General features: G+C 42.3%; 1 protein-coding gene across 1 annotated transcript in view; it reads left to right on the plus strand.

Annotated features, from left to right (window-relative positions):
• Positions 1 to 6,416, plus strand: part of WDR12 (WD repeat domain 12) — a 247,164-nt gene extending 240,748 nt beyond the window's left edge. The window contains exon 13 of the mRNA XM_069226036.1: positions 5,851 to 6,416. Within this exon, the coding sequence (XP_069082137.1) occupies positions 5,851 to 5,928 (78 nt within the window). The 3' untranslated portion in view covers positions 5,929 to 6,416. The remainder of the gene's footprint in view (positions 1 to 5,850) is intronic.
• Positions 6,417 to 10,952: the final 4,536 nt, after the last annotated feature.

Genomic DNA, 10,952 nt, shown 5'->3' on the forward strand with positions numbered 1-10,952 from the left:
AATCCTTCAACTTGTGCACACTAATGGCCATCATACACTAGGTAGATCAAAGTTTACCATCTTATCAGATGCCAAAAAGGCTTTTGATGCATTGGGCATTAGAATAGACCTTTGTGTAGGAAGTTCTTAACCTCATGGTCCTACTTAGAGCCCGATAAACTTATTATATACCGGCCCCACACTTGCCTATGTAAACGTTAATAATCTCTACTCAGATGTTCTGCCCATCAACAGGGGCACTTGCCAGGGTTGCCCGTTGTCTCTTGATATTTGCCTTGGCTATTGAGCCTCTGTCTTGCTTACTTTTTCACTCCCAGTGCAGCCTTTAGGTCAGAGGGAGGACTCTTTTGATATCCCTTTACACTGACAATATTGTACTAAACTACGAAATTCCAGAAATGAATGGCCTCCCAATCATCATAGATCTCAAATTTGTTGGCTATTCATTGGCATGTGTTGGCTTGAAAGTTAACTGGGTCAAATCAGAACATTTCACACTCACAGATCTTATTAATACATTTGATGGTTGTTGGACCTTGCCAACTTTTGCCTTCCACCTCCTATATTTCTGACCCTCTTTTTGTTGGCTTTGGGACTCTGCACACTTTACGACTGCTAATCAGTGCTAAAGTGCATGCGCTCTCTCCCCTCAACTTGGTTTACACCTATTTGGCTTATTTAATTTACCTACAAGTCTCTTGCAAAGTGGTATAAGATATACCCAGGGCCTGTAAATTAAATTCTACTATTGGGCCTGCAGTACAGATTGCGCCACCCACAGAAGTAGCCTTTCAAACATGTCTCAGGCCTGCCACTGTAGGGCCCGCATGTGCAGTTTTCGGCCACATTGACTTGGCAAGTCAAACTACCTGCCAAGGCATAAACTCCTTTGCTACATAAGTCACCTCTAAGGTAGGCCTTATATAGCCCTATGGGCAGGGTGCTGTGTACGTAAAAGCTAGTACTTATGTCTTTATGTACTACATGTCCTAGTAGTGGCAAACAGCCTATTTAGTTTCTCACTACTGTGAGTGCTGCTTCTCTCATAGAATTGCGTTGGGAATGCCATGACATGTGTCTAAGTGGTATCTTCTGATCTATGAGGAATAGTGTGAGCATGTTTAGTATGTTTGGAATGGTAGCGAGAAATGCTGCTACTTTTAGAAAGTGAGCATTTCTCTGTGCTTATGACTCTTGTGTTTTGCAGCTTGTCTCCAGTCCATGTCTGGGGCAGAGTGACAGCTGGGCTGTATGCATACTTCTCAGAAAGCCAGTACACAGGGAGGGTGAGGTGTAACAAGATTGCATCTGCATACTGAATGGTCTTCCTGGGCAGGGAGAGGGAGAGGCAGGTCGCACTTACGTTTGTATAGGCTGTGTCCTGCCCTCACAGAAAGGGCTTGTTTACCCCCTACTGATGTCGGGAGCCAGTGCTGGAGGAGAAAGAGACATTCCTGGAACCGGTCAGTGCTGGTTGGAACTCCCCTCCCCCACCTTTGTGGAAACTGAGCAAAACGAGTATAAGTACAGGGGGTAGTCCCCCACATTTTCAGACACTGTATTGCCTCTGAACCAGATGCTGAAAGGACTCACCAGGAACCGCCCTGGGACTGCTCTGCTGTTGGACTGACCTGTGACCTGCTAGGTCACTAGAAGGCCTGCCACTTCTCTTTCTGGACCATTATGTGCTGGCCCGCTGCTTGTCCTCTTACTCTGGGTGCCCCCTCCCCCCCAAAGTGTTCTCTCAGGGGCTGGGTGGTGTGTTTCCCCCACAGCCCCCCTGTTCCACTGCAAGCTGCTTTCGCTGGAGTGCTCGACTTTGGGCTGGAGCCCTCTGCCGTATAGCACCTGGTGAGCGCCACTGTATACTTCCCCAGAGGCATGGTTTCTCTCTGAGGCACCATCGAGAGTGCTGAGTTGTTTTGCCCCAGTGCGAGGGGGCCGGAAAGGAGGAGTATGGTGGGTGACGGCAGCGTTTACTTTGCGAGATAAGGTGCACACTCCTTAGTCTCACCCGGGGCAGCAAGCAGGCACATGCTCTTGCCGTCGGAGCCCTAACTAGTGCGGCAGGACTTCGAGTACTTGGGGGTTCGCACCACCGCAGCCCCAGTAGTCTCACCAGGGCTCCATGGGGCCATGATTACCCATGAAGGGCAGTGGGAGAGTGGCGGCCCCTCCAAGGACCCCAGGAGGATGACACCAGCACTATACAGAAGCACCACCTACCCCATGTGGTGAAGCCGCGTTTGGGACGTGGTAGGAGCTATGTAACTGACTTGCAGCTGGCACCGCATGAAGAGTGCAGGGGACTCCCCGGTCACCAGAGGATCTCCTCACTAGGCGCCTGCAGCCGAGGGTGCTCCCTAGAGTGGCGTGGTGTTCGGCTGCGTGTCAGGTGTGGGCCCAGGAACCAGGAGGCGCCCTGTGTGAGAGCATTCAAACGGGCCACGATAGCCTTAGGAGTTGACGTGGGGGGAACCTACCAAAATACTGCCTCCTCTGACCAGTGGAGAAGTGCGTGGGCCCATCCCCTCATGTTTGCGCATACCTTTGTTTGGGGGTGGCGCGAGGGGGGGCCCATTGCTGTGTGGTTGCGGGGGCATTCACTCCTCCACTAGCAGGGTGGAGTGGCAGCCCTCAACGGAGGTCCTAAGCCTTCGAGTCTTGATGGAAAATTACTGTAATGACAGTAGTAGGCATGCAAGGGTCCCAGTGCCCCACAGTCTCCCTGAGCGACTGTAATCATTATAGTAGGCGTGCAGGTAGCCCTGTATCCTACGGTTGGTGTACTCCAGGGATTATTGGTAGTTTTATAATTTTCTAACCCCCTGTGCTCTCCCTGCATTTGATGGCCTGATGTTACATTCATTGCGTTTCTTGGTGTGTGAGGTGACCAGCTTATTTCTGGGTCTGCATTGCCTATAGAGGGTGGGGTACTGTTTTTATGACTTGCCATTTGGGGAATGTTTCATTCTATTTGCATTCATGGTGACGCCTTGGTATTCATGATAATGTGTTTATTTTGACGTGCGTTTTGGATGATAATGATGACCTGACTACTGCTTGTGTTGCAGAATACTATAGACCTACCTAGTGACTACTACTTATTCTTGCAGAGTACTAGTAACCAGTGCGATATTCTGACAACTGCTTGTGTAGCAGGGTATTACTGATACATGCTATGTTTGGTCTAATGATGTTTTGTGCAATACAGTTTATTTTTGTATAACTTGTTGTGGAGTTTTCTTTGCGGTGTATTTATTGTGTCCCTAGTGGTGTGTGTGTGTTGTGCAAACGCTTTACACATTGCCTCTGGGATAAGCCTGACTGCTCGTGCCATGCTACCAAGGGGGTGAGCAGGGGTTATTTTTGGGTGTGTAGCACCCTTGCCCTGACTAGAATGGTGGTCCCTGCCTGGATGAGGTGCCTACCCTAGCCAACCAGGAACCCCATTTCTAACAATGGTGAATATTCACTTCGATGGAGGGCAGATTGGATGAAATCAATACGAAAAAAGGGGACAGCGGCAGGCCAACTGTATCACATCTTCCATTGAGTTACGCAAAGTCCAATCTGGTGCACTTACTCCCTAGTTCCATCCACCAAATGGAACTACTGCAAGCACAGATACTTGTAATACAACTGATCTGGTGGTGCACTCAGAAAAAAACAAGTCCGAAGCATCCAGTTTTGTGTGTCTGCTTTATTTTTCTGCCAACATCCTTCATGTCACACTGATAAAACCGTATACAGCCATAGCCAATGCGTTTCGTTCTTAAAAGAAGTACTTCAGGGCTGCAATGTACAATAAAAACAACATATAAAACTATGACGCCTCCACCATATGATAGCATCAATATAACACCTCCACAGTAACCCACATACTACTAATGATGTCAAAATTAAAATCAAAGAGCATATTTAGGCAAAACATAAATTGATGTGAATAAATACCACATCACTTTGGAAACAAGAAAGCCTCTTATTTCATATCTGTATAATATACTCAATAGGTCCAAATGCCGTTTATCAGAAGAGAGAGGTACAACCCCATATAATTGACATTCATTCCATATACAAAATATCAAAGGGCCATTAATTATTGCCTATTCTACACGCCCCCACCGATCATAACAATCAAGAATGCTGCAACGTTTTAAGCACCCACATAACTTCAGTCCACTATTCCAACATTTCCATATTGTCAGGTTTTTACTTTGTACCATCTGTTTCAAATGCATTCTCTGCCCATTTTGATCATGTATTTATACTGGCAGACAAATCCCATATAGACACCTGATGATATAAAATGTAGTTCAAATTCAAAAATCAAATTATGTAACCAAATTTTACAGTCATACCTCCGATCTATTTGTAGGGGTACTCATGGACTGTAAAAATGTGATTTTTGATTTTGAATTATACATTTTGTATGACTGTGTTGACTTGAGTCCTTAAGCACTATCAAGGAAGAAAGCTCTTTATAAGGTAGAGAGTGAATTGGGAAAGAGAGTTGTTAAACTCTGAATGGGCTTCCTGGTGAAAATGTAAGTGGAACTATAAGGGGAAGAAATTCATACATCCAGAGGCTAATAGCCCAATTTTTGGAAACTTACCAGAGTGACCTTTGCATTATGATATGATGCAGTTGTTGAGTTGCTTTTTCTGAGGTTACATTTGGGGTTTGGGTGGAGAAGGGAGGTACTAGTGGATCAGAGGTCCTTCTTCAAGGGTAGGGGTGAGATTTGTAAAGGCGTGGGAATTGTCCTCTTAACTGTGGAATGTTTCCTTTAACTTTCATTCTTTGTACCTCTATTATTGCCCCTTCCTTCCTGACGGTCTTTTGTGACAATATGCGGGTGTAAGTGGAGTGCATGTTATTTATTACTTAAAAACAAAACGTTTTGTGGGGCTGATGCACAGAACTATTAAGCAAGTTACTACCATGCCAAAGGCGATGGCATGTGCTTTGTAAGAAACGCATGTTGAAATTCAATAAAGGGAATTTAAATCGGATAGTGTTGACTTAAAAAGAAAAGAAAAAAAAGCTTTTTTTTTTTTTTTTTTTTTTTTTTTTTTTTTTTTCCTGTTCATCCCAGTTTCCGGGTTGTAGTGGCACGATCAGAGTCACTGTAAAATGTAATGTGCAGGGTGAGGCTCTGTAGTGAGGTGTCCTTTGAACGACTTGACTTGCATTGAGGAAGAGACAAGTCTATCAGATCCATGAATTCGTTAGACAGGATAAAGTAATTATAAACTGTTTCCTGATAGTCTGGAGTCATGGCCATTCAAGAAAGCCTACTTTTGAGCTGTGGTTAGTTACAAGTTAGTAATAGTGCTTTGTTTAATTATTCTTCGAAATTTAAATACGTGGTCGTCTTGACTCAACTCCATATAGCTAAGGTCCCTATTTGTTTCATGTGATTTCACTTTCCATACCAATCGTCAGAAGAGTAGTCCAAAATTAGTACAAGTTGGTACTATAAAAACATATTTCATATAAGAATGCTCTCTGTGTGCCACTGTACATGGTGTTTGATGCCTTGACAATGACTAGTTAAAAGCATAATATGGTACTAGATTGTCTGATTTTTCAAAGCCGACTGTCCCGTGAGGAGGTTTGGCCGTATTCAATCCTTAATTGATCAACTTAGAGAATACATTTCTCACCTAAGTTCTCCCAGGCTCCTCGTCCTCTTTTACAAACCTCAGGGTACAATGCTAGTTCGTGCTTGTCATTTGTGAGAACTGATTGTTCAAATGCTGGAACACACGTCTAACCATAGCTACCAAATGGCATGCTGTTAGATTTGGATTGTGCTTATTGTGCTATGTCTTTTCTCCGGACAGTTGCTGCTCAGTGGTGGGGCCGACAACAAGCTATACTCCTACAGATATGCATCAGCAGTCTCTGATATGAGAACATGAATTGCCTTTCAGCGCTAAGTCTCAAAATGGCTCCCTGGAAAAATCTTGCTCTTTGGGCGACGTCGAGGACTGCCTTCTTCCTTCAGCAGTGCCTTTCATAGGTCGACAGATGAAGACTTTCTACAACAAACCTGGCCCTTTCTCAAATGTTAATACTTGTTACCAGTGAAATATATGATTTAAAACGCAAAGTGTTCTTTATGTATCGAGAGGATGGGTTTATTTATTTTTTAAATAAAAAAAAACACAGTTTTTCCCATCTATTGTCCCTCTTTGATGGTTGTGCCAGGAATTATATTATATTTTCGAGGGGAAATTGGCATGGCCACATTTTGACATTTTTGGAATTAATGGCACAAGTGCATTTGTTTGGTATTGGTATATTTGTACTCCTTACTTATTTAATTGTATTCTGCAACATAAATCAGATCTACTGCCGCTATGATGAGTTTCTGAAATTTCTGATGTCTAAATTTCGAGCGAAACAATCTAGTGTACTGTTTTTTTTTGTTTTTTCTATACTTCTGCTTGTGTTGTACTTTCCAGTGTGGCTTGGCTGTTGCTAACCCTCCTGCTCCCTGCGAGCAGTTTAGTGATGATGCTGCATTTACATGTTTTCCTTTAAAAGAGTAGCATTGCCCTTGCTCTGGATATTGCCTAGGGAAAGATATGTGATCTAGTTGTAATGTTGCCAACTGTAGATCTATGAATTATAAATCGTAGTTCTGACTTTCCCGGTTCTACTAGAGCTCCTATATATGGTCATGTTGAGAAAGCTGCACTGGCTTGCAGTTCAGAAGTGCATAAGAACCGAGTCTTTATGGTAATGTTCACAAAGTTCTCTTCAGTGTGTGCATATAGAATTTTTTTTTTTTTTTTATGTATTCTTATTGGATTTTCCAGAAAAAAAGAACATTTACACTGCAGAACGACTCCAAAACGAACATCTGCCCCGTACTCTGACACAAAGGCTGTAGTCTTCCCAGGAGTCTTCAGAAAACACAGCCTCCTCTGCACCCAGTTATTTCAATTTCCCCAGAATAAAAGTCCATTGGGCACCTAGTGAACTATAGTCTAGTGTAACGTATGGGCCTAAGCCTCTTATTTTGCCAGTACTGATAACTGGATTGTTACAATTATACCTTTTCAGAGCTGTTCTCACTTCCTCCTCCATTTTCTGCACTACTCCTATGGTATAAATAGTTACTGCATTCTTTATATCTTCCTATGTATCCAGGTCTCTTTCCAGTCCAAGTCCTATAGTTTCCCTCTCCCATCTGGACCTCAGGCATGCCATTTCCGGTATGATATATTTCACATATTTCCTATATTAGTCCTTCATTTAGCTTCCCAGTTAATACTCTCATTCGGCAAGTAGTCTGCAGTTTATCCCACACCCATAGCGCACATGCAGTGTGTGCCTGAGTTGCAGGTATTTATAGAATTATGTTTTATTTAGCTGCCTCACTGCTTTCGGCCACAAGTTTAGACATGCCTATCAGATTCCATTTCACAACCCTTTCGAGCACAGTAAATTATTTAGCTTGTTTCTAACTGATACATAAGTTCAAGCGGCATGCTTCACTTTCTAGTCTTTCAAGGATGCAGTTGCCTTCCAGGTCCTAATGTAAACTTTTGTGGCATCTGGCTGTTAAGGGTTATCCCCTCCATACTGTGCATGCAGATAGTGTGTGTCTCCCATACCAGCTCTGTCAATTCTAAGGGAAGGCTCCTCAATCTATGTAAATGTCTAATTATTTGCCTCCACTAGCTGGGCCCAATAGTAGTTTTGCATACGAGGAAGACAGTTTTTGTTTTCTTCATAAACATTCCTAGGTGTCCCCAGTCCCAAAACAATGTCCAGCTGCCATTTCAAATACATGGAGTATTGTGTAATATATGCTTATTTGTGTATATTAGGCCTTCGTGTAGCTCTCCAGTTAATGCTCTCATTCGGCAAGTAGTCTGCAGTTTATCCCAAATCCGCAGCACATGAAGAGTGTGCATGAGTTGTGGGTATTTATAGAATTATGTTTTATTTAGCTGGCTCATTGCATTCGGCCACAAGTTTAGACATGCCTATCAGATTCCATTTCACAACCCTTTCGAGCATAGTCAATTATTTAGCTTGTTTCTAACCGATATATAAATTCAAGCTGCATGCTTCACTCTCTAGTCTTTCAAGGATGTAGTTGCCTTCCAGGTATTAATGTAAACTTTTGTGGCATCTGGCTGTTTATGGGTTAACCCCTCCATACTGTGCATGCAGATAGTTTGTGTCCCCCATAGCAGCTCCGTCAATTCTAAGGGGAAGGCTCCTCAATCTACGTCAATGCCTAATTATTTGCCTCCACTAGCTGGGCCCAATAGTAGTTTTGTATGCGAGGAAGCACTTTTTTTTCTTAATAAACATTCCTAGGTGTCCTCAATCCCAAAACAATGTCCAGTTGCCATTTTAAATACATGGAGTATTGTGTAATATATGCTTATTTGTGTAAAGGTTTAAGTTGGGCATTCGTTTTTAATAGTGACACAATACCAAGATGTCATTCCTTAACTGTTTCTTTATCTTCAATAACCTCAGACCCAAGGACTATAAAACTGCTTTTGTTTACTCTGTGGAATCCCTTCTCTGTCTCCAGATTAAGCATTGGTTATAAGGCCCCATTCTCTCTCTCACCCCCCGCAATGAAGTCTATATTTACTATTGTAACTCCACGTGTACTTTAATAGCAGGTAAGGTTATAAAGCGGACCGAGGAAACTACACTTTTTGTTTTTGATGCACTCGCTCGAAACTACCTAAACACACTGTGGGCACTGGGCCTCCTAACACACCGGTCCTCACAAGGATAGTGTTTGTCTGAAACTGACAGCGTTTACTTACAATATGAGGACCAAACTAGTCCTCACAGTTTGGGACCCCCTCCCCAAACACACACCCAAAAAAAAGAAAATCAGGTGTTGTGGGTTACGTAACATTCAGTGATGCTTTAGGCCCTGCCTAGGTAGGTGTAGAGTCTTCAGTATCTTTGCAAGAATATTAGTTTCAGTATTTGCGAATAACCTGGGGAGCCAAGATGCACATTCCTCTACTGATTTTCCCTTTTTTATGTATCTGAGTTATGGTGGTCTGCTGGAGGTTATTTGATAATCTTGTTTCTTGGACCTTGTTTCTAATCTTAAAACATGCTCAAAATATGATCCTAATCTTTATTAGACAGATTTAAAGACCCCAGTGGTGAAGCCATTAGGTGCCTGCATTTTTCCAGAGTGCCTTTGATTCTAGGCTTCGCTCATCTTTTCCCCTGTAACTAAGTTGCCTGGCCCAATTATGCATGGAAGTCACAGGTCCCTTAGAAAGTCCTCTAGCGTCTCATGACCTCCAGGTCTCCTTTTCTGCCAGTGATTTCCCAATCAATCTTTTCTTGTCGTCCTGTATCGTCAGTCATGCAAAAAAACTTTCTAGCATTAATATTGAGCATTAACCACCACACACAAGGTGGACGAAGTACTTAATTATGACAGTGCTCCCTGGGGAGAGTCATCACACCACAGCAGAAATGGATCAGCTTACAAAGAGTGGATTCCAAGCTGGAGAAAAATGCAGAATAATATTTTGAAGGGTGGACTTTTTGATCACAGCATCAAATCAAGAGATCTGACCTTCAAACTATCAAGTATGACAAGAACATAAAAGTGACTGACAAGAGACTGGAGAGGCAATCTATGCAGAATAATTTGAGATTAATTGGATCCCTGAAGGAAAGAAAGCCATGTGAGAAATGAGTCGATGTATTATTGAGGAGTGTACATCCATTTGAAGCAGAACATATAGATTTTGATGAAAATCTAAAAGACCATTGTGACCTATTATAGTAAAAAGTTGGAAACCACAGCGGAGAGTACTTTTTACGCATCCCGGGGAAAACAATGGTATGTATGAAAATAATGGATATAGACCTGGCTCCTTGATATACCTCTGTAAAAAAAAATATATATATATTGCGGTCCTGAGATTTTCATTTTTGATTTGTGTTTTTGTATCATTAGAGAAGTAATTTAGCTTGGGTAGACATTGCTAATCTGGGCCGATTTATTTATATGGATGTCATTTTTAAAAATGGCAGACCTGTTGCAGTGATGATGTAATATTTCAGGAACTGTGAGACCTATATACTTCTTTTTTTATTTCAAAACATAGGTTATGGGGGTTAAGTAGTCCTAGAGACAGAAAATAACTCCTCAGAGAAACCCTGCTGCCATTTTCCAGAATGGCTGCTCTATAATGACGTGTTTTAGTCATCATATTGGTTACTTATTATAATTAAGTTTTTGTTTCAAGTTTTCTGTTGATTGTAATTCGTAAAGATGAGCGAAACAGGTGGTCTTTACCTCCTGACAGAGCGTTGCTAACTAAAAAAAAATCTGAGGACTCCTTCAACAAAGAAAAATGCGTCATATGCCAAACTAATCTGAAAGGAAAGCTAACATCAACTGCCGCTGGACAGAAGAGGGTTCTAGATGCCGGAGAAAAAAGGCAAGACAAAGTTCCCAAAAGTTTGAAACTGTTGGATGAAGAGGATCAAATAATTTATCATTGTAACAACAAGTGCTGCAAGTCGTCTACAATGGAAAAGACCCTGGAACAAATTTGTCAAAAAATAGCAGAAACCAGTGAAACACAACAATAATCTGAGACTTCTGAGAAAGCTACAACAACCAAACCCAATGCCCATCCACTTAGATCGATGGCCACCCACCATGCACTTCCAACAACTGCTCAGAAAGCAGAGGATGTGAGATGTGTTATTTGTGGGTTAGTCAGAACAAGGGTCAAAAGGATTGATGAAAGAACAAAGTACAGAGTATGTGAGTCTCAAAGGGCAAATATGTTTTTATCCGCAGCTAGTATCTTCCAAAATGAAGATTTAATCCATGTAGCTGATCTAAACACCGAGGTGAATGTATTTGCAGCGGATTTGTATGCCCACCTGAACTGCATTTGTGCATAAATTTGATAAT

This window comes from Pleurodeles waltl, chromosome 3_1 (genome assembly GCF_031143425.1).
Source record: "Pleurodeles waltl isolate 20211129_DDA chromosome 3_1, aPleWal1.hap1.20221129, whole genome shotgun sequence".
NCBI lineage: Eukaryota > Metazoa > Chordata > Amphibia > Caudata > Salamandridae > Pleurodeles > Pleurodeles waltl.